Source organism: Paroedura picta, chromosome 12, assembly GCF_049243985.1.
Source record: "Paroedura picta isolate Pp20150507F chromosome 12, Ppicta_v3.0, whole genome shotgun sequence".
In the NCBI taxonomy this organism is placed as follows: Eukaryota; Metazoa; Chordata; class Lepidosauria; order Squamata; family Gekkonidae; genus Paroedura; species Paroedura picta.
Window position 1 is genome coordinate 50,954,829 of NC_135380.1, and position 21,906 is coordinate 50,976,734.

The window sequence follows — 21,906 nt, forward strand, 5'->3', positions numbered from 1 at the left end:
ATCTCAACTGTAGGCCTGGCGGAAGAGTGTCGTTTTACGGGCCCTGCAGAACACTAAGCAGTTCCATCAGGGCCCAGATCTTGTCTGTGAACTGATTCCATCTGGTTGGAGTCAAGGCAGCCAAAACCCTGGCTCCGGTTAAGGCCAGATGCACTTCCTCCAGGCCAGGAGTCACCAGCATGTTGGTATTTGAAGAGCCTAGTGATTTTCGGGGGGCGTACTGGGAAAGGCCGGCCCGATTACAAGGCTCTGTGACTGGAGCTGGAGTCTGGCCCCGGGCTGTGCCACCCTGCATATTGTGCCGGGACTCCTTCCTCTTGGACTGAACTCATCCGAGCCTGCCACACAGGCAGTCGCCCACATTCCTTCTTGGGCAGGTGGGAATATCGAGAGGCGTGTGTCATGGGAGCCGGCCACAAGCAGCTGCAGACAAAGGCAAGAAGGTGAGGCAACAATCCCTCCTTGTGCCATGGAAACTCGCTGGCTGACCTGGGGCCAGTCATGAGCTCTCAGGCTGACCTACCTCACTGGGTTGTTGTGGGGATAAAATGGAGGCGGGGAGCAAGATGCAAACTGATTTGGGTCCCCATTAGGGAGAAAGACAGGATATAAACAAATTAAATAAATAGCAAGCTGGTGGAGAGCCTTCTGATTAGGGCCAACTAAAATGACCCAACAGCACGAGGGAGCTTCCCCTGAGCTCTCTGTCAAGTTGGGTGCTGAGGACACAAACAGCCTGTCTGAGAAAGAATTCTGGGGCCCTTGGCTAGCGTGCTAACTGCTAGGCGTTTTGCTTGTTTACAGCAGTGGGCCCCAACCCCCAGTCCGCATACTGGTACTGGTCCGTTGATCAGTCGGTACCAGGCCACGGCTCCTCCTCGTCCTCCTCCCCGGCTGCTGCCTCGGGGACTGCCCTGCCACTATGCCGCCGGCTCGCCTTTGGTGCTCTCCAGCGGCTGCCCCTCGGCGTGGCACTGCACAGCTGCTGCTGGCAGCTCCCCCCAGCGGGCGGTGGGAAGTCAGGGGCGCCGGTGGGAAAGCAAGTGGAGCAGGGGCTCAGGTGACGGCAGCGGCGTCCCTTGGCAAAAGACTACCCTTCCGCCAGCCCTCAGTAAAATTGTCAAGCGTTGACCAGTCCCCGGTGATAAAAAGGTTGGGGACCACTGGTTTACAGCATTTCGAGATAACTTTTCCTGAGGTTTAAGCGCTATAGCAGTAAAACAATCGATGCCGTCATCAGCACAAGCAACCACTCCGTTAAAACATTCTAGACACAGAAGCCATGAGAACCTGATTGTCCGAATGCCAAGAGGAAAAGGAACGTGTGGCGTCTTTCATGAAGACCCAAGCCAGAGCCCTGATGTTGGCTGTCCCTTGGTTGCCTGTCAATTTGTGGTGGGAATACTTGGGTTGGCTTTAATAACAGACTCAGTGTCGTGGTGAAGAGCAGCGGCCTCTAACCTGGAGAACTGGGCTTGATTCCCCACTCCTCCTCCACAGGCAGCCAGCTGAGTGACCTTGGGCCAATCCCATTTCTCTCAGAGCTCTCTCAGCCCTCCTTCCTCACAGGGGTTCGGTTGTGGGGAGAGGAAGGGAAGGCAATTGTGAGCTTCTTTGAGTCTCTCTTGGGTTGTAAAAATCAGGATACAAAAGCCAACTCTCCTCCTCGTCCTCCCTTCCTCCTTTGACTTCATTGATCCCCCACCTTTCTGCCTTAGTGGGGGCCCAAAGCACTCTCTTCACTTCCATTTCATCCTTCCAACAACCCTAGGAGGTAGGCTAGTGTTTGTGTCTGGTCCAGTACACTTCTATTGCAGAGAGAAGGTTTGGATCCAGCCTTCCTCAACTTTTCTACCGTTGAGAAAGCCCTGGAGCATTCTTCAGGCTTCAGGACATCCCAGAAGTGGTGTGACCTTGCAGAACAGGGCTGGGAAGCAGAGCCATGCACACCCCACCCCCTCCAGGCCCATCAATCGCCATTCGGGGTAGGCAGGCCAACATGACCATGTATGGTCATGTCACCCAATAAATGTTTAACAAAATTTAAAAGCTTTGACCCGGAAACTGCAGCTGGTCCAAAAGGCAGCTGCCAGGATCCTCACAGTAACACCGTGGAGATCCCACATCCGGCCCATCCTCCATCAATTGCAATGGTTGCCAGTTGAATTCCTGATCAAACTAAAGTTTCTGGTAATTACCTTCAAGGCCATACGCGGTCAGGGCCCAGTGTACCTGAGGGACCGCCCCCCTGCCTTCCCCCCAAAAGAGCCCTGCGCTCCACTGCTACCAACCAGCTAAAGGTCCCTGGCCCTAAAGAAGTTCACCTGGTCTCGACCAGGGCCAGAGCATTCCCTGCTCTGGCCCCCACCTGGTGGAAGGAGCTCCTGGAGGAGTTCAGGGCCCTGACGGAGCTTAAACAGTTCTGCAGGGTGTGCAAAGGAGCTCTTCCGCCAGGCATTTGGTTGAGACCAGGCTTAACCAAGAGCAACTGAAGGGCCCCTGCTCCCCTCCCTCTCAGAATGTCACCAGAGTGCTCTGGAGCTGTGTACACTGTTGCATTGTTTAAACTGTTTATATTGTTACAACTATCCTTATCCATGGTTCCTCTATATATTTGTGAAACAGCCTGGGGGGTAGAACCTGTCCGGCTCTCCAAGTTGCAAAGCTGGCTGCACCCTGATTGGCCCTGCAGGTCCCGCCCTCTGTCCCTGGACTCTAGCCTCTTTGCTCTCAGAGGCCCCTCAGTGCCTGGAGCCAGCAGCAGGTAAGGGGAGAGGCCCTGGGCAAAGGGTCATGGTGGAGGGCCTCCCAACGAGGGCCTCTTGGCCTGCTTGGCTGGGCCTGCTGAAGAGGGCCTCCCGGCCTGCTGACTGCCTGCTAAGGAGCTCTGTCCAGCCCCCACCTGCCCCACTAGATCTGGCTGCGAACTGCGGCCCAAAGCCACCTTAAGCTGCCTGGCTGGGGGCCAGGGGAGGGGTTCTTTCAAGGCCCATTCTTAGGAACGGGCTTTGAAGCTAGTCATTAATATTATTGTATGGTTATCCATCCTTCCGAGGTTGGTAAAATGAGGACCCAGCTTGCTGGGGGGTAAAACGGTAATGACTGGGGAAGGCACTGGCAAACCACCCCGTATTGAGTCTGCCATGAAAATGCTGGAGGGCGTCATCCCAAGGGTCAGACATGACTCGGTGATTGCACAGGGGATACCTTTACCTTTATTCATGTTATAGATTGTTTCTATATTCATGTTATGGATTGCACACATTCACACCCCATCCTCCACAGCCAACCCCCCCTGGCCCCCACGTGCGATCGTGCCCCCGCCCCTTCCCCGCACCCAGGCGCACACACACACACACACACTCTGCCACCCACCCACCGCGCTCTCCCACCGCTTCCCCCACCCCAAACAACCACACACACACCCCTCTCTACCCCACGCTCTTCCCCTGCCACTTCCCCTTCCCTATTCGCCCCCTCGCAACTCCCCCCCACTTTCACACACACACACCCCTGTCCCCTCCCATTCCACCTACCTCGCTGCCTGCCTTCCTTTCTTTCTTCCTTCTGACTTCCTCGGTTTCTCCATCTCCTTCCTGTCTCTCTGTCTCTCCCTCTCACTTGCTTCCTGTCTCTCTCCTTTACTTCCTTCCTTCCTGCCTTCCTTGCTTTCTCCCTTCTACCCATCCCTTCAACCACCCCTTGCCCTCCTTTCTCCCTCCCCTTCCTCCTTTCCTCTTCTTCCTTCCTTCCCTACAGACTGCCTCCCCATCCGCTAGCACCCTAGTATAAATATAATAAATACATATATTAAAAATTAACTCCCACTCATTCAGGAAAGACTTCCAGGGCTGTAAAAAACAAACAGCTCATGTAACCCTGCTTGAGAAAGCCTGCCTTGATCCAACACTCCGCCCAGCTATCCTACTGGCTTTCAGATACTGTACGTTTGGGTTTCTTGGGGTCCCCTCAGTTTTTTAATGTAACAACATGGCACACTGTGCTTTTTATTAAAACCTGGAAGACATTCATAGAATCATAGAACCACAGAGTTGGAAGGGGCCATCCAGGCCATCAAGCCCCACCACCTGATCCATGCAGGACCATCCTAAAGCATCCAGGAGAAGGATCTGTCCAGCCGCTGCTTGAAGACGGCCAGTGAGGGGGAGCTCCCCACCTCCTTAGGCAGCCCCTTCCACAGCTGAACTAGACTCACAGAATCCTAAAGTGGGAAGGGGCCATGTAGGCCATCTAGTCCCACCCCCTGCTCAGTGCAGGATCAGCCTCCAGCATCCAGGAGAAGGATCTGTCCAGCTGCTGCTGGAAGACTGCCAGTGAGGGGGAGCTCCCCACCTCCTTAGGCAGCCCATTCCCCTGCTGACCTGCTTGCACTGTGGACATTTTTTTCCTGATATCTAGCTGGTAGTGTTCTACACATAGTTAAAGCCATTACTGCAAGTCCTCTCCTCTGCTGCCTATAGGGACCTTTTCATCCCCTCCTCCAAGTGAGGACCTTTCAACCATCCTGTCCCCTCTCAGCCTCCTCTTCTCCAGGCTGACATTCAGACTGTGTTCCTGAGCCTCCGAGGAGGGTGGTATATAAATGCAATAATTAATTAAATAAATAAATAATTTCACAAATGTGGCATTTTGATTTGGAAATTGCTATTTCTGTCATGCAGTATTACCAGTCAGAATTGGAAGCTGTTTTTGCATCCTTTGTGTGCAAATCCCCCCCCCCGAAAGAATCAACTCATTTTGCCCACCAGCAGAGCTTGTAATGGCAGCCTAAGAAACAAAAAAGGACAGTTTCAGATATCCCTGTTCTATTGTCGTACTCCAGTGGTGGTTTTGTTTCTGGTCAACTTCTTTGGTCAATTTGTAGGCGCTTTCATGTACTTGTGTGATACCTCCTGCCTGAATAGTAGTTTCAACATCTTCTCAAATGTTGCATTTCACTGAAATATGTTTATGCACACCACATGCCACAGTGCTTTTGGGCTGCTCCTGTTTCAAAACCCATCTCTACAGCTTTCCCCAGAGTTTTGTTGTGTGTGTAGATATGATATGATATAATGCTAGTAAAAAAAGCCCACTGCAATCAGGAATGCAGCAGGCGCTAGTGGGGTAGTGGAGAGGGGAGACAGACGGAAGGAAGAAAGGAAGAAGACAGCCCCCCCCCAGTCTCCCCAAGGTCCAGAAATGGCACTGTGCCCAGGAGCCGGCGCCATCTTAAATTGCCAGGGCTCCCTCCTCCCCCCCGGCCTCCCCAAGGTCTGAGCAGGGGGGGGAGGGAGGCTTCCCTGCCCAAGGGGTAAGGGAAAGACACCCCCCCTTGCTGGCTCCCGTTATGCCGGGGAGCCCTTAGCTGCCTCTGCCCAATCGGGACCCTGCCTCAGACAGGCCATGCCCACTCTCTGCCTACTAAGCACTTAGGCTGTTATTTTAGCCCATTGCATTCAGGAATACAACAGGTGCTAGATTAGAGGGGGTGGAGTGGAAAGGCTGCAGGCAGCTGTTAGGGAAATCACTGGCAGGGGGCAGGGGCAGCTCTCACACGGCAGGGATCTGCAGCCTCCAAGCCTCAGAGGGAAGTGGCAGGAGGAGGGGGTGGTCAGGGGTGGGGGACGGAAGGCAATTGGCTGGCTGCTGGACAGACAGGCAAGTCGGTTGGAGGAAGAGGCACTCAAGGGCAGGACAGCCACCCTGAGTGGGTGTTAAGCATTGAGTGGCACTTAAGCCATGAGACGTGCTCCTCCTCCAAGCCCTTACCAGAAATATTAAGTGGAACAGATTGTATTATATTATATACAGAATCAAGTACAATATATTGTAAATAAAACTTGCATTATGGTACAGATAGTTTCAGAACACCAGATATTTTTGAGTAGGGCAGTCCAGACTAGCCTGATCTTGTCAGATCTGAGACACTAGGCAGGGCCCACCCTGGTTACTCTTTGGATGGGAGACCTCCAGAGTTTTGACGCAGAGATAGGCAAGGCCAAACCACCTCTGAACGTTTCTTGCCTTGGAAGTCCTGTGCAGGAGTGGCCAAACTGTGGCTCTCCAGATGTTCATGGACTACAGTTCCCATAAGCATCTGCCAGTTGGCCATGCTGGCTGGGGCTCATGTTAATTGTAGTTCATGAACATCTGGAGAGCTACACTTTGGCCACCCCTTCCCTAAAGGGTCACCATAAGTCAGCTGTGACTAGACAGCACTTTCTACCACCTGTGGACTTTAGTCATAATAATTAAGTGAAGCATCCATGCACAGGTGCAGTATACCTGAGAGTTCCAGATGCCCTGATCCCTGGCAATTTACTCTTGTACACAGAATACAGCCACACTCCTCTCATGTTCTTCTGCATTTTATATATTTTATTATTTTATTATTTCAAAGCTGCATATTCATTTTCTTCCATTAAGCACAATTAAAAATCTAGATATCAGTCTGACAAATTCTTAGTAAAATCAATTTTTAAAAAAGGGATACAAAACTTCTTACAGAGGCAACCTTCAGTCAAATTAAAACCTTTTGCAACAGGAACTATAATTAACAAAACCCTCAAATTTGAAGTATGTGATTGTGTGTTTGGGGCTGTAGGTTTTCTTCAGTAAACTGAAAGGAACTGCCTGTGTTGGGTGGGGGGGGGGACTCCAGCTCAGCTCAGAAGCAGGAGGGGTTTGGGTGCATGGGTGCTCACATGTCACTTTGAACTCTGCCAAAGGATGCTTCAGGATGGCCTTCACAAAGAAGAGGGCTGCGAAAACACAGGAAGAAAACTCCCGTTTGTTGTTTGTCCCTTCCTCAAACCTCTTCAACCTGTTATTTTCTCCCTTCTCTTTCTCTTTTCCTCTGTGGCAGGAAATGAACTGATCTTATTGCTGCATAAAGAAATTGGTTTTTGTGTTGGCTTGCAAAATAAAATTGACACTGTGAAAAGGAGCGCTGCCCCCACTCGTTGCTTTCCATGATTTCTCCACACACAAACACATGCGCACGCACGCATGCGCCCATCTCTTCTGTCAGCCTCTGAAGCAGAAAGAAAAAAGATGGAATAAGGGAAAGATAAACAGCCTTTCAAAGAAGTGCAAATGAGGCAGAGGGTTTTCTTGAATTGGACCGTCCAGCGGAAAAGTGGGAAGTGGAAACTGCTCCCCTTTTATTTTGACGACAACAAAAATAGATGGGGAGCAGGGTTTTTTTGTACCTTGCTTTTCACTCCCCCAAAGAGTGGGGGGGGAAAGATCACTGGGAGGGGAGGATGTAGGTTCACTTCTCCCTTTCTCCTGCCCATCCTGCGCTCACAACTCTCTCGCTCCTCCACTGAAACCTGCCGCCCCCTTGAACCTTCACAGAATCAGCCTCTCCGTCAGACGGCTATCCAGCCTCTGTTTAAAAATCTCCAAAGATGGAGAACCCACCACCTCCTGAGAAAGCCTGTTCCACTGAGAAACCGCTCTAACTGTCAGGAACTTCTTCCGGATGTTCAGACATAATTTCTTTTGAATGAGTTTCATCCATTGGTTCTGGTCTGTCCTTCCGGGGCAAGAGAGGGTTCTGCTCCATCCTCTGTATGGCAGAAGCAATGGAGTGTGGACTTCTAATCTGGCAAGCCGGGTTTGATTCTGCACTCCCCCACATGCAGCCAGGTGGGTGACCTTGGGCCATTCAGAGCACTGGTATAGCTGTTCTGTCAGAGCAGGAATCTCAGGGCTCTCTCAGCCTCACCCACCTCACAGGGTGTCTGTTGTGGGGAGAGAAAGGGGAAGGCGACTGTAGGCCGCTTTGAGACCCTTCGGGTAGAGAAAAGGGGCATATAAGAACCAACTCTTCTTCTGTATTGTATATATTTTATTATATTATATAATGTATGAGGTATGAAGTCATTTCGGCATTAAGTGTTGGGAGGTCTCTGTGAGATTCTCTGAGTTAGTAGTGACTAAAAACCCCCCAATAAATACTGAATTTGGTTCTTTCCAGGGGACATTAGGAGCCTTCTCGTATGGATCAAAGAAAACCTGTTGAAAGAAAGACTGGAACTGTTCATGCAAGGAGACTCTGTGTAAGTACATTAGGGATGCCAGCCTCCAGGTGGGAGCAAAAATTATAAATAGTGAGGGGTAGACCCAGTGAAGGATCAGATACAAAACAAGTATTGAGGCACTGGGATACCAAGGTGGCAAATAAAATATCCAAAATAAACTTCTATGGAGTCTTCAATCTTCTGTTATTTCTTTATTCTTTTATATGCAAAACAGTACCAGCGCGTTTCGCCCACAGCTTTGTCAAGGGACATAAATTTTATTGTTTTCAGACCAACTTCAATTTTGTAAATATATCTCTCAAATAGAGTTTAGGTCGTTATAACAAGAGCTACTTGACCTTACACTGTATTTGAGACAAATTTACAAAATTGAAGTTGGTCTGAAAACAATAAAATTTATCTTCCTTGACAAAGCTAGTGGCTGAAATGTGGGAATGTTTTGAATATCTTTAACCACTCCTGCGGAGCGGATAAAATAAAGGAGTAAGGGCTAAAGGGGAGGAGATAGGGCGGGCTCTGTCCGGGATAAAACTTGCGGCTCCTGATTGGGCCCTCCGAGTGTCACTCGCGGGCATTGGCTGGTTGGAAAATCACATTAAGAGAAGAAGAAGCACTGGGGCCTTTATACCCCGCTTTGTACGACCCAAAGGAATCTCAAAGTGGTTTACGATTGCCTACCCTTCCTCTCCGCACCGCAGACACCCTGTGAGGTAGGAGAGGATGAGAGAGCTCTGAGAGTATTGTGACTGGCCAAGGTCACCCAGCTGGCTGCATGTGGACCTTAGAGGAGGAGTGGGAAAGCAGACCTCCAGATTAGAGGCTGCCACTCTTAACCAACCAAGCTGGAGTGTGATCAAAGGTTTCTAGAGAAAAGGTGCCTTTTGAGGAGAACTTTCTTTTGCGTGAAGTAATTTTGGGAAGGGCTGGTTGACTAATTAAATGTCCGTACATCTGCATGAATGAAACAAGGAGAAATCCTTCTGGCAGTAAGCACCATCTGTGGGGGTGTAAAGAGCTCAGATCACAGCCCACTCGTATGGCCTCCATGAGGGGCTTTCAAGGCAAGTGCTTAAGCCACTGAGAAACCCCTGAGACATTCTTCAGGCTACGGGGATACCCCAGAAGTGGCGCGATCAGGTAAAATAGGGTTGGGAAGCAGAGTTGTGGACACGCCCACCCGGGGCCCCTCCCCTTCCCACCCCCTCCAGGCCCATCACTGGCCATTTTGGGAGAGGGGTCAACATAAATGGTCATATCACCCAATAAAAGTTTAACTCCCACCCATCCAGGAAACCCTTCCAGGACAGTCAAGAAACCCTAGATGAGAAAACCCTGGATTCAGCAGATGTGGTTGGCATTGCCTTTTTCTGCAGAGCCTTCCAAGTACTGGCCCTGTTTAGCTCCTGAGACTTTATACTGCGCTGACTTCCATTCTGTCTCAGAAGAGGTATTTCTCCCTCTGTGTGTCCGTGTGAGAGAGAGAGATGGAATGCCTGGTCCAAGATTATCCAGCAGGTTTAATTGGCTGGCGGAGATTTTAACCCCCCCCCCCAAAAAAAAAACATGGACCCTTTGCCACGTTCTCCAAAAAGGGGCTTGTAAGCCGTGACTAGTAAAGTTCTCCAAAAAGGGGCTTATTCGTCTGAATTTTGGATGGGTTCAGATCTGTCTGCTTTCAATCTAGGAGAAGGGAGGGAAAAAAACCAAAACACAAATTAAGACCCCAGAGGGTAAAGAAATCAAAATATACAGGCCTAATAATTCAGCTTCTCCACACAAAAAGTTAAAATAATCAGTTATAGGAAAAATATATGTATTTATTGCAGAATAATTAAAAACAATATATAGATCAAATGAGCCTCAAAACAGAATAAAATTATTCAACATTCTAAAATGTTTTAAATTATTTTGCAATAAATACATGTATTTTTCATACAGTTGCTTATTTTAACTTTATATGTGGAGAAGTTAAATGATTAGGCCTATATCTCTTGATTTCTTTCACCCCCGGGTTCCCAATTCAAACCCTCCTTCTGCCATGCTAAGTGGGCAGCAACCACTGAGCAAGAACTAATCTTCCAAACAGAACATCTGGGAATATCGAGGCAGACCGCTAGCCCATCTAGCTTGGCTGTCCGGGGGCTCAGGCAGGAAAAGGTATTTCCTAACGTCTGTGACCTTCGTGCTCCTGCTCCAGGGAAGTTGGCTTTTCTGAGATCAGAGTGTGGATTGCCTTGGGGACAGGATCTGAATCATTGTGGCCTGCACTCTCGCTTGTAGCTCAGACGCTCCCACCTTTCTTCCTGCAGGGCTGCCCCAGACACAGGGCGTTGCATGCTGCGGTTCACAGTGCCGGCTCAGCTGGCCCGCCCACCTGCTTCTTGGGGTTGAAATGGCTAACACAGCCTTTGGGGAAATGTATTATTATTTTGTGAATCGCCAGGAGCCTGGAGCTCTGCTCCACAATGCCAGGAAGGCACATGTTTAACATTCATTGCCCGCCCGTATGAGCCGGAGCGTGTGCCAAGGGACTCCGGCAGCCGGAGAGGCAGCCGCGGGATTCCGGCAGCGATCAGAGTCCGGGGAATCCCTCCTGCCTCCGACCCAAGGCGTGGAGCTGATCCTGGCGGTTTACAGCTATTGGCCAAAGAGGCTGCAGTGGTTTCCTTTCGCCGCATCAGGCAGCCTGCGTTACACCTGCAAATTTCAATTACGAGCCTCAACTCTATCGTATCGAAAAGCTGTCAGCCTGGGCGTCTTCTTGGGAGCGGTGTCTGCCTGAGATCTGTGTGTTCCCACCCCCGCTCCAGCCCTTGGGGGGCAACCTTTGATTTTTAAAAGGAGCGTTGCCTCTCCCTGCAACCAGGGAACAGCTTCTGCCATTCATTTTTTTTTTGCATCTTTCTTTATCTACTCAGTCTTGTATGGTCTCTAAAATGCTGAAATAATCTGGAAGGGGTTGGGAGTACCGGATTCCTAACCATCTGGCCAGCCTGTTTCTAAAAGGATCTGATAGATCTGGCAAGAAAAGGACTCTCAAAGCAATCAAGGGATTGATCTCAGTAATCCCAGGAGCTGCTCTCTGGAGCTGCTCATCTTAGAGAAAAGGTGACAATGAAGGACATAATAGATTCGGGGTCCCCGGCCTGCTGCCCATGGGCACTGTGATGCCTGCTGGTAGCATTTCTGACACCCACCACATGTTTTTAGAAAGTGGGTGGGCCAAGTGGGGCTTTGGACCAGCATGTTTTCTGATTGGCCATTGGAGATTTGATTGGCTGTGCAGATTTTTAAAAGCATTGCTCCATCAGCAGCTGCACAAGGACCTACGCTGCAGCGGCCATTTTGAGGCTACGCTAGCTCCACCTCCCATGGCAGCCATTTTGGGGCTGCGCCTGCCATTCCGTGTCAGAATTCCAAATTTGCTGACAGGTTCATAAAGGTTGGGGACCCCTGCCATAAATGTCCCTCTTGACCCCGAGCTGGGAGAGGTGACAGAGAAATTGTCCTCCCCCTTTTATAACGCGGCACGTTCCACATCAGTGGGCAGTAGATTTAACCAAAACGGATACTTCACACAGAGAAGAATTCATTTCTGGAAATCATTTATGATGGTGGAGCAAATTTAGAGTCCTGGGGCTCCTTGAAGACCAATGAAGTTTTATTCAAGGGATGAGCTTTTATCAAAATTTGGTTGGTCTTCAAGGTGCCCCTGGATTCTAAATTTGTTCTGCTGCTTCAGACCAACACGCCCACCCACCTGACGTTATGGTGGTGGTTTTTAAAGGAGATTAGCAAATGCCCTGAGGACAGGCAGGACTGAAACAGACATGAACACATTTAAGCCTCCATGTACAGAAGCAGCACAGACCCAAATATCAGTTGCTGAAAGCCAGATGGGGCAAAGAAGGCTTCCTGTCCCCACGCCTTTGTGTGGGAGTTCCCCAGAAGCTGGGCCACGGTTGAACATGGATACTGGATCTGGTGATCCTGCAAGGCCACTTGGATGTTGCTAGACAGGAATAGATAGGAAAAACGGGGATCAACCACACATGTAGCCATGATAGCTAAGAGCAGAGCCTCCATGTTCAAGGGCAGTATACCTTTGAAGAATAGATTCCAGGCACGAATGAAAGGAAGGATGTGCTGGGCACAGATTTCAGTTTTGAGGCTGAACTGCGTTGCCCTGAAAAGCCGTCCACCCAATCTCATCTTTCGCACAGTGTGGGTGGTTTATGGGTTTCCTGGACTATAGAGGTTATTAGTCTGATTGCTCTTTGTATTCCTATCTTAAGGTGTTTCTGGACCCAGATCTAGTGGTAAAAGCATTTTCTGGGCCCTTTTAAAAATTAATTCCAACCCCTAAAATTGCCCACCCTCATCACCTGGCACAGCGCATTCTGCCTGCCGTCACGGTGCCAGTTAGTCTGGGATTCTTCTGCTAGGAGAACAGTGCTGGCACCAGGGTGAGGGCAAATTGATTTTCTTTTGGCAACTTGGTCTGTGGGAGCCCCAGGCCGTCGAAGGCACCTGTCTCGTGCCCAGCATGGAGCTCAGCCGTATTCAGAGAATTTTGGCTTTCCTCTTTTTGTTTTTAAAATGAAACTTTTTAGAAAACACCCCAGATCTTATGGTCTTCCATTTTACTACCCGAAGAAGCCACAGGCTTACAATCAATCTTACGGTCTTCAAAGCATTTTGTATGCATGAGCTGTATTCCCCAAAACTGCCAGGTGAGGTGGAGATTCCTAACTGCCACCTGCAGGCAGCAAAAGGCCAGGTGAGGGCCTTTAAACTGAAGCTCATTTGGACAAGACGGAGATGCTGTCGGCAGCTTCTGTCCCAAGTCAGGGGCTGAGGAGGAGTCCGCCGGTGAGGCAGGGGCCACATTTTCCCCGAAAGGGCGGCAGTTTTGGCAGAGCTTTAAAATCTGCTTTCACCACTAGATCTGGTAGTCTGACCTCTGCTGTGGGGAAGATAATGGAGCAGATATTAAAGGGAGCGATCTGCAAACATCTGGAGGACAATTTGGTGATCCAAGGAAGTCAGCATGGATTTGTCTCCAACAGACCAACCTGGTTGGTTTTAAAATCTTCAGGATTTTTAAATACCCCCTCAACCCCCCACCCCCGATGCCTGTGTGTGCCCTCCAGTAAAATAATCCCCACTGATTGTTCTATATTAAATCATAGAATCATTGACTTGGTGCATTCCTGTTTAAAAAACTTATAGAATCATAGAGTTGGAAGGGGCCATACAGGCCATCTAGTCCAACCCCCTGCTCAACGCAGGATGAGCCCAAAGCATCCAAGAAAAGTGTGTATCCAACCTTTGCTTGAAGACTGCCAGTGAGGGGGAGCTCACCACCTCTTTAGGCAGTCTATTCCACTGCTGAACTACTCTGACTGTGAACATTTTTTTTCCTGATATCTAGCCTATATCGTTGTACTTGTAGTTTAAACCCATTACTGCATGTCCTTTCCTCTGCAGCCAATGGGAACAGCATCCTGCCCTCCTCCAAGTGACAACCTTTCAAATACTTAAAGAGGGCTATCATGTCCCCTCTCAACCTCCTTTTCTCCAGGCTGAACATTCCCAAGTCCCTCAACTTATCTTCATAGGGCTTGGTCCCTTGGCCCCAGATCACAGTGTTACCTAGAAGCGTATCCCCCATCCAGTAGGTATGCTTTTCATTTTTTTGACCCAGATGCAGAACTTTACACTTATCTTTATTAAATTGCATCTTGTTCTCATTTGCCCATTTTTCCATTGTGTTCAGATCTCATTGAACTCTGTTTCTATTTTCCAGAGTATTTGCCAGTCCTCTCAATTTGGTGTCATATGCAAACTTGATGAGTAGTCCCTCCACCCCCTCATCTATCTAGATCATTAATAAATATGTTAAAAAGTACCGGACCGAGCACGGAGCCCTGAGGTACCCCGCTACTCACCTCCCTCCAGTCTGATTGACAGTCTGATTGACCATTGACAACAACTCTTTGTGTGAGATTCTCTAACTAATTCCCTATCCACCTAAGTATCTGAAAATCCAGATTGCAGTCCTTCAATTTATCCATCAGAACATCATGGGAAACCTTATCAAAAGCTTTACTAAAATCCAAATAAACGACATCAACTGAATTTCCACGATCCAGCAAACCTGTTACTTGGTCAAAATAGGAAACCAGGTTGGTCTGACAGGACCCGTTGGAGACAAATCCATGCTGACTTCCTTGGATCACCAAATTGTCCTCCAGATGTTTGCAGATCGCTCCCTTTAATATCTGCTCCATTATCTTCCCCACAACAGAGGTCAGACATACTGGTCTGTAGTTTCCGGGTCATCCTTCCTCCCTTTTTTGAAGATCGGAATAACGTTTGTCTCTTCCAGTCCTCCGGGACATCTCCAGTCCTTAAAGTGGTCCCGAAGATGAAGGACAAGGGTTATGCAAGTGCTCCCAAAAGTTCTTTGAGCACTCTCGGGTGCATTTCATCCGGCCCAGGGGATTTGAACTCATCCAGTGCAGCTAAATGCCTCTCGACAACCTCTTTGTCCATATCACCCTGCCACCCAGACACTATCTCTTAGCTGCTGCCATCTCTTGATGTGCCTAAACCCTTTGACCTGTGGGGAAAAACAGATGTAAAATAGGCACTAAGCCTTTCTGCTTTCTCTGCATCTTTCGTTAGAGTTTGTCCATCCGCACCCAACAGCGGGCCTATTGCCTCCTTTACTTTACGTTTGCTCCTCACGTAACTGAAAAATCTTTTCTTGTTACAATGGGCTTCCCTGGCCAATCTTAGCTCTGCTTTCTGCTTTCTCTGCATCTTCCGTTAGAGTTTGTCCATCCGCACCCAATAGTGGGCCTATTGCCTCCTTTACTTTACGTTTGCTCCTCACATAACTGAAAAATCTTTTCTTGTTACAGTGGGCTTCCCTGGCCAACCTTAGCTCACTCTCAGCTTTGGCCTTTCTGATGATTGATCTACAGTGCCTAGTAACCTGTAGGTACTCTTCTTTAGAGCTCTGTCCTTCCCTCCATTTCCTGAACATTTTCCTTTTCTTTCTTAGTTCCTCTTGAAGTTCTCTGTTCATCCAAATAGGCTTCTTAGAGCTCCTGCAGTGTTTTCATCTTTCTGGGATAGTCATTGATTGAGCATGCAATAGCTCTTGTTTGAGTAGCGCCCACCCTTCACATTCTCCCTTCCCTTCCAGCATTCTCGTCCATGGTATGACACTCATCATGTCTCTGAGTTTATTAAAGTTTGCCCTACGAAAATCCAACATCCGCGTCTGGCTACAAGCTTCCTTGGCTCCCCATCTCAAAAGGAATTCTATGAGGACATGGTCACTTCCCCCTAGGGTCCCCACCTCCTTCACCTCATCCACCAACTCTTGCCTGTTGGTCAGTATTAAGTCCAGTATGGCTGAACCATTTCAGACCATCTCTGAAATCCTGCAGGTTGGGGGAGGGCGGAATCTGTCCAATGAAAGCAGGCGAAGTTAGCCTGTTGCAGGAAATTGTAATTTTCTTTCTCAGGGTTGATGTTCCATCAGAATAGGGTGCTCATGTTGGCATGTTTGTCTTCTAAAATTGCTAAGCCATAAACTGAAATTTAGGATACTTTATGGAGCACTCAGATTTGCATGGTCCTCGGGAGGGGAAAAATAGCAAAGAAAGGGTGAAGAACTCCGTTCTGTAGCAGGAGAGGGATCATGTGAGCAGACTGCAAAAATGTGGGTTAAAAATGGCTTGAATGAACATGTCCACATGCCCTTGTTTCTTGTTTTTTCCCCACAGGCGGCCAGGTATACTGGTGCTCATCAATGAGGCGGACTGGGAGTTAATGGTTCGTACCGCTTCTGCCATTTTCTGTGCATTTCGTGTCTTTCTGCTAGGAAGCATGTTGCAAATGCTCACGCTACAAACATGCCGTGGGAGTCTGGGGTGTCCGGTGCAGAATTTGGCTGTGTGCTGCAAGAAACAGAGGCGGGCGGCCTGCTCCTAATGTTAATCCTGCGCTCCGAGACCCTCGTCCGAACATCGTGTTCTCAGCCACTGGAAAGGAGATAGACCCACTCTCGTGTTCGTAGTCCGGGGTCCCCATCGTGGTGCCCAGCAAGACTTCCGATTGGCTGTTAGAAATTTGATTAGTTGGGTAAATCTGCAAAGACGTTGGACACAAGTGAGAGCAGAGCACTGTCAGCGGCAGTGGGAGTCTCCCACACGGTGCCCGCCAACCCATCTTTCCGGTGCCCGCCAGATGTTTTCCAAGGCAGTAGGCAGGGCCGTGCGAGGCTTCTGGTTGGCCACTGGAGGTTTGATTGGCTCGATGGAGTTTTAAGAGCATTCTTTGGCAGCAGCTGCCACCACCTCAGCACAAGGCTCTCCTCTGTGGGACTGGAGGTAAGCTGCGGCAGCCATTTTGTGGTCGGCTCTACCTCCTGCAGCGGCCATTTTGTGGCTGTGGTGCCCAACGGCTCAAAAAGGGCGGGGACCCCAGACTACAGATCAGTTCTTGCTCCCAACAGGTTCCATCTGGTCATGCCTTTGCTTCTGTTGTTGCTGCACTTCAGGTGGCAACTAGGAGGTACGCTGCCAGCTGAGCTCTCAATAGCTGCATTGAGCCTGTAGAGCTCAGTCGTGGAGGGCCCCCTGAAATGCTTATCAGGTTTCGAGGAACCCCCGGAGTGATGTCAGCTGGCCACACCACACCCCTTTCCCCCCGAAGTGCCGTGTCACCAGAAGTGCCGCCACCCGTCCACCCCCACCAGACGTGACCAGCCTTGTGCAGGGCCGATAGGATAAAAGCAAAGCAGAAGTTCCAGGTTTGCTCCACCTAGGGCAGGGGTAGTCAAACTGCGGCCCTCCAGATGTCCATGGACTACAATTCCCAGGAGCCCCCTGCCAGCGAATGCTAGGAATTGTAGTCCATGGACATCTGGAGGGCCGCAGTTTGACTACCCCTGACCTAGGGTCTGTAGACCAACACGGGGAGTGGACTCCAGTAACATTGAGTGATCTCAGCGGTTGCCCAGACTTCTGGGAAAGGCCACGGAACCCCTCCGGTTTGGACTTCAGGTTGCAGAGGACCAGGCCCTGCCTTTACAGATGCCCGTCTTCTCTGTGTCCCGTTGACAGGCCAGCTGAGAGGGGCCCATCCCTCGACAGAATATTTCTGAGTGTATTTGAACGGCAGGTCCACCTGACCTTGCTGGCCTCCTGTTAAGATGCCTGGTTCCTCATGCTGTTTCCAACCCTGTGCCCTCAGGGCAAGTTAAAACGCCCACTAAGTAAGCCAGAAGAGTGATTGCCTTTCTTGTTTTCTTTTCCTGCCTTCAGGGGGAGCTCGACTATCAACTCCAGGACCAGGATAATGTGGTTTTCATCTCTACCTTACACGGTGGTTAGACTTCTGGGGCTTTTATTTCTGGCCACGGACATTATTCATCTCCCTCGCGCCAGCTGCCTGCAGTCAAGAAACCAGATCCAGTCTCTTCTTAGCTGCTGTCTTAATCTACCCCTTGACACTCTCCTCCTCCTCCTCCTGCTCAGCTCTTGCTCTCAGGCCTTTGGGCCGATTCTGGCCTTGGGTTGCTGTTGTCTGTGCACAGCACGGGAGGCTCGTGCCGCTGGACAGAAGACTCGCAATGACTGTCTTGGAGCACAGAACGACAACGGCTGAGCTCCTGAGTGCTCTCTGGTTCGGCTGTCTGCCGCAGTTGTTCAAAACGACTTTCCTCCCCAGCAGCAGGAGAGGCGACAGAGGGGAGATGTCCTGTTCTGCCTCTGAGCCCGGACTGTGGGGCTGCTCTTCAGCCATAGTCTGCTCTGCACCTGCCTGTCCACGCTCCAGATTATGTGGCTGAGATAACACTCTGTTGCAAAGTCGCTGGCCCAGAGCTGTGAAATCATGAATTTGCGGACTACTGAGAACTCTCTCACCTGCCTTTCTACCTTCTAAAGGCTCTGCCTAGTCCTGGTCCCCCCCCCCTTTTCCCTGCTGCTGTTTCCATTTTTTTTTTCATCCCCACCCTTAGAAGCCAGCCTTTTCTGTTGCAAAGGTTTTCACAGAGCTGGAGGGCAGGAGTCAGACCGTCCGTGGTGCAAAGAGCAGAAGAGTGCTCTGGGAGATCTGGATTCAAGTTCCGCCTTTGCTGCAAATTCAACTGCCCTGACTGCTCTGCATTTGTACAGGGAGATTTGTAACAGCTTTGTAGGAGGGTTGGGAAGACCTACAATAAAGACAGCAAAGAGGATTGAAAAGGGTTTCACCCATAACAGACGCCTCTGCTTGTGCTCGTGATCTGTGTGGCATAGACCATTATCTTGAAAGGATAGTTCATGTGCTTAAAACAGAGGGAGAAACACCAGAACCTGAGAAGTCTGGCCTTGCAGAAGAGACAAGCCACACCCCCGTTTGACCTGCCCAAGGCTTGCCTCTTCAGTAGTTCAAACAAGGGCAGGAGGCCTTCATGAGGAACTTTAACTGTGGCACCTGGCAAAGAAGCAGCAACCCAGGCATGCACAGTACAAATGATTGAATGTAAGGTATAGCATAGCCTGAACTCCTCAGAAGCTAAGCTGGGTCAGTACTTGGATGGGAGACAGGGTTGCCAGCTCTGGGTTGTGAATCCCTGGGGACTTTGGGGTAGAGCTGAGAGTGGGCAGGATTTGGGATGGGGAGGTTTTTCAGTGTTGCCTAATGCCACAGAGTCCCCCCTCCAAAACAGCCGTTTTCTCTTTAGTCTGGAGACGACCTGCAATTCTGGGAGGGGGGTCCCCAGGCCCCACCTGGAGGTTGGCATCCCTTATGGGAGACCATCGAAGAAAGGCTTGGCTTAGCAAGGGAGTGGCAAACCACCTCTCCTTAAGCCAGGGTTTCCTGACACCCGGGGGGTTCTTGATGGCACTGGAACGGTTTCCTGAATGGGTGGGAATTAATTGATCTTAATATTTTTTAATTTGTTAAACATTTATCGGGAGATATGACCATGTATGTCAACCCGTGGCCCCCCCCCATCCCAAAATGGCCAGTGATGAGGAAGGGTGGTTTTTTGTGGATCACCCCATCTGCCAGAGAATTGGGATGGGGGAGGGGTGAGCACAACCTTCTGGGCTCTTTCTCCCTAGATCAGGGGTAGTCATGGACATCCGGAGGGGCACAGTTTGCCTACCCCTGGGTTAAGCCCCCTCTGGCCTGGCATCGTGCCAGTTGTGAGCCTGGATTCTAAACAAACATGTCTGCATGGGATAGGGCCGATTTGCATCCTGTTTGAGAATCTCTCACTGGGAATCTGGGCACCCTGTGGGCAGGCCAGCTGCTGAGGACTACGTGGCCTCCTCCTTTCAGCCAGCAAGGTGGTCCTTTGAAACCTGCCGGCTGCATTTGGGTGGACACTTCAAATTACCAAATTGGACTTTTGCTGCAGATGGAGTGAAGAGGAGTTTTCAGCTGCAAATTGGGTGCCTCAGTCTCTTGGCTGTAAAATGAGGACAGTGGCCTACCTTACAAGGCTGTCGTTAAGATTACCACAATGTAATGCATGAAGCGCTTTAAACATGCCTGTGATAACCCCCCCCCTTCCTTTGTCATTTCAGTCTATTTCTCTCTGCCACAATGTTTCTCTTTTAACTTTCAACCATCTCTCAGATGTTTGCAGCTTCTGATCCATTGCAATTTTTAGGAAGGCTTTCTCAGTCACAACAATATCCCAAAGGACTTTTAAACCTTGCAGCCTCCTCTGTCTTTCAGTCCTTCCAGTTAAGCAGGAATCAGAAGAGGACGCCGTCAGGACCCACCATCTCCTGCAAGACTGAAAGTGAGTCGGCCACAAAACGTTTCCCACAATGCTAGATTTCCGCTGCAGTGGCTGGGTTCGATGCCAGGTTTTAGCTCTGCCACGTGCAGAGTGCTTTTCCTCTTCATCCTCGCAGATTAGTGCTGAGATTTTCTCTTCCTGCCCCCTGATGCCTGGAATGACTTGCCAAGACCCCTGAATAAGCTACCCCTTCTTGGTGTCGTGGTTAAGAGCAGCAGCCTTGAAGCTGGAGAACCAGGTTTGACTCCCCCCCTCCCCCCCACATGCAGCCAGCTGGGTGACCTTGGGCCAGTCACAGTTCTCTCAGGGCTCTCTCAGCCTCACTTACCTCACAGGGTGCCTGTTATAGGGAGAGGAAGGGAGGGTGTTCCTAAGCCACTTTGAGACTCCTTCAGGTATGAAAAAGTGATGTGCAAAAAAAAAGAGAGGCTTTTTTCAGATCCCCTCTCAATTCCATCCTGGCAGTCCTGACACAGCTGAAGCTACCTATATGGGTATGGCCAAACCCCAGATTCTTCCTCTATTTACCTTGGACTGCTTCCTCTGTCTCCCCAGTGTTGAATTGTTGAGACTGCCTGTTTCTCAGGCTGCATCTCTGTCATCTTGGGCGCTGGGACATGCCCCCAACCTTGATGGCTGCCCCCCCCCGCCCCAAATCATAGCAATTAATGCTGGCTGACATCTTCTCCTGAGTGTGTCCTGCAGATCTTCTGATTATGCACACTGAAAAGTCGCTGGAACTTAGATTCATTTCAAAAACATTGACTTTATTTTAAGTTTTTAATCATTTATTTTACACAACCAGTATGCAAACAAACAAACATTGTGTCTCCTGGGGGGGAGGGATGAAAAAAGTATAGGGGATTTTTCAGTCTTTATAACTCCTTTTTTTGCAAGGAGAAGCCATATAGGTGTGTGTCCCTGGCTGATTTATTTCACATAACTTATGCCCCCCACCATGGAGGAGGTTATAGAATTTTCCCGCTTACTTTGAACCTGGGTTATTAGCAGGTGTTGTGACTCTGCTTGGTTTTGTGAGGTTGAAGTCATTTTGGGAAAAATGTATATTCCTTAGAAGGCCCCGGCAGGCTGCAGCTGTTTCCAGAGCCCCAAGAAGCTCGAGTTGGCCGGTCACCGTTGCATTTCTGACCCCCGCCCCACCCCACCCCGCATTTCGGCACTTTCTGAGGCATCTCCTGCAGCTGAGAGTTGGGGGAAGCAGAGGGAGCCCGGCTGCAGTTCTGTGACCTTGGGCCAGTCATTCTCTCTCAGCCTGGCCTTCCTCACAAGGTTGGTGCGAGAATAAAATGGAGAAGAGAACAGTGTAAGCCTCTCTGGGTCCCCCATGGAGAGAAAAGGAGGATATAAATGTAGTAAATAAATTAATCAGAGTCATTCTTACAGATGCCCTTGGTTCATATTCGATGACCAGACCTTATATTCTTCTGATAATTGGCACTAATGAAACTAATTGGCCAATTAAACATTCTACATTTTTCCATTCTTGCCTATTTTGATGATTTTAACCAAATGTTACCAGACACCACCACCAATGACATGGGTCATATTCCGGCGGTAATACCGCCCACCCCCCCCCCACCCCCCAAATACCTGGTTTTGAAATGTCTGTCTTCAAAGGTAGACTGTTCAGGCTTTGGTTTAATGCAGCGGCCAACAAGCCTGCCTCTTAAAATGCTGGCAATATGGCCAACGGTTACCAAGGTGGCGGAAAACAATCCCAGTTCTGCAACGTGACTTCAAGCAAGGCTGCTGCTTCCAGCAGGCCGCTCCGCCAAACGCTCCTCCCTAAAGTCATTTCCTGTTTCCCCCCCCCGCAGTTCCTGCCAGCAGTAGTGATTGTGTTCAAACATGTCCCTTGGAGAGGGGGCGGTGCGAACGCTGGCCGCCTTTGTGCTACCGCAGAAATAGAGCCCAATAGTAAGACCAACAAAGCTTTATTCAAGGAGGGAGCTTTCGAGGGCGTGCACAGGGTGCACAGGGTGCTTGTCCTCGAAAGCTCCCGCCTTGAAT

General features: G+C 49.8%; 1 protein-coding gene across 1 annotated transcript in view; it reads left to right on the forward strand.

Moving 5' to 3' along the window:
- The window catches only part of URM1 (ubiquitin related modifier 1), a 33,241-nt gene extending 14,903 nt beyond the window's left edge, over positions 1 to 18,338 (forward strand). The window contains exons 3-5 of the mRNA XM_077305318.1: positions 7,988 to 8,069; positions 15,854 to 15,902; positions 17,396 to 18,338. Coding sequence (XP_077161433.1) covers positions 7,988 to 8,069; positions 15,854 to 15,902; positions 17,396 to 17,464 — 200 coding nt within the window. The 3' untranslated portion in view covers positions 17,465 to 18,338. The remainder of the gene's footprint in view (positions 1 to 7,987; positions 8,070 to 15,853; positions 15,903 to 17,395) is intronic.
- The last annotated feature ends 3,568 nt before the right edge of the window (positions 18,339 to 21,906 follow it).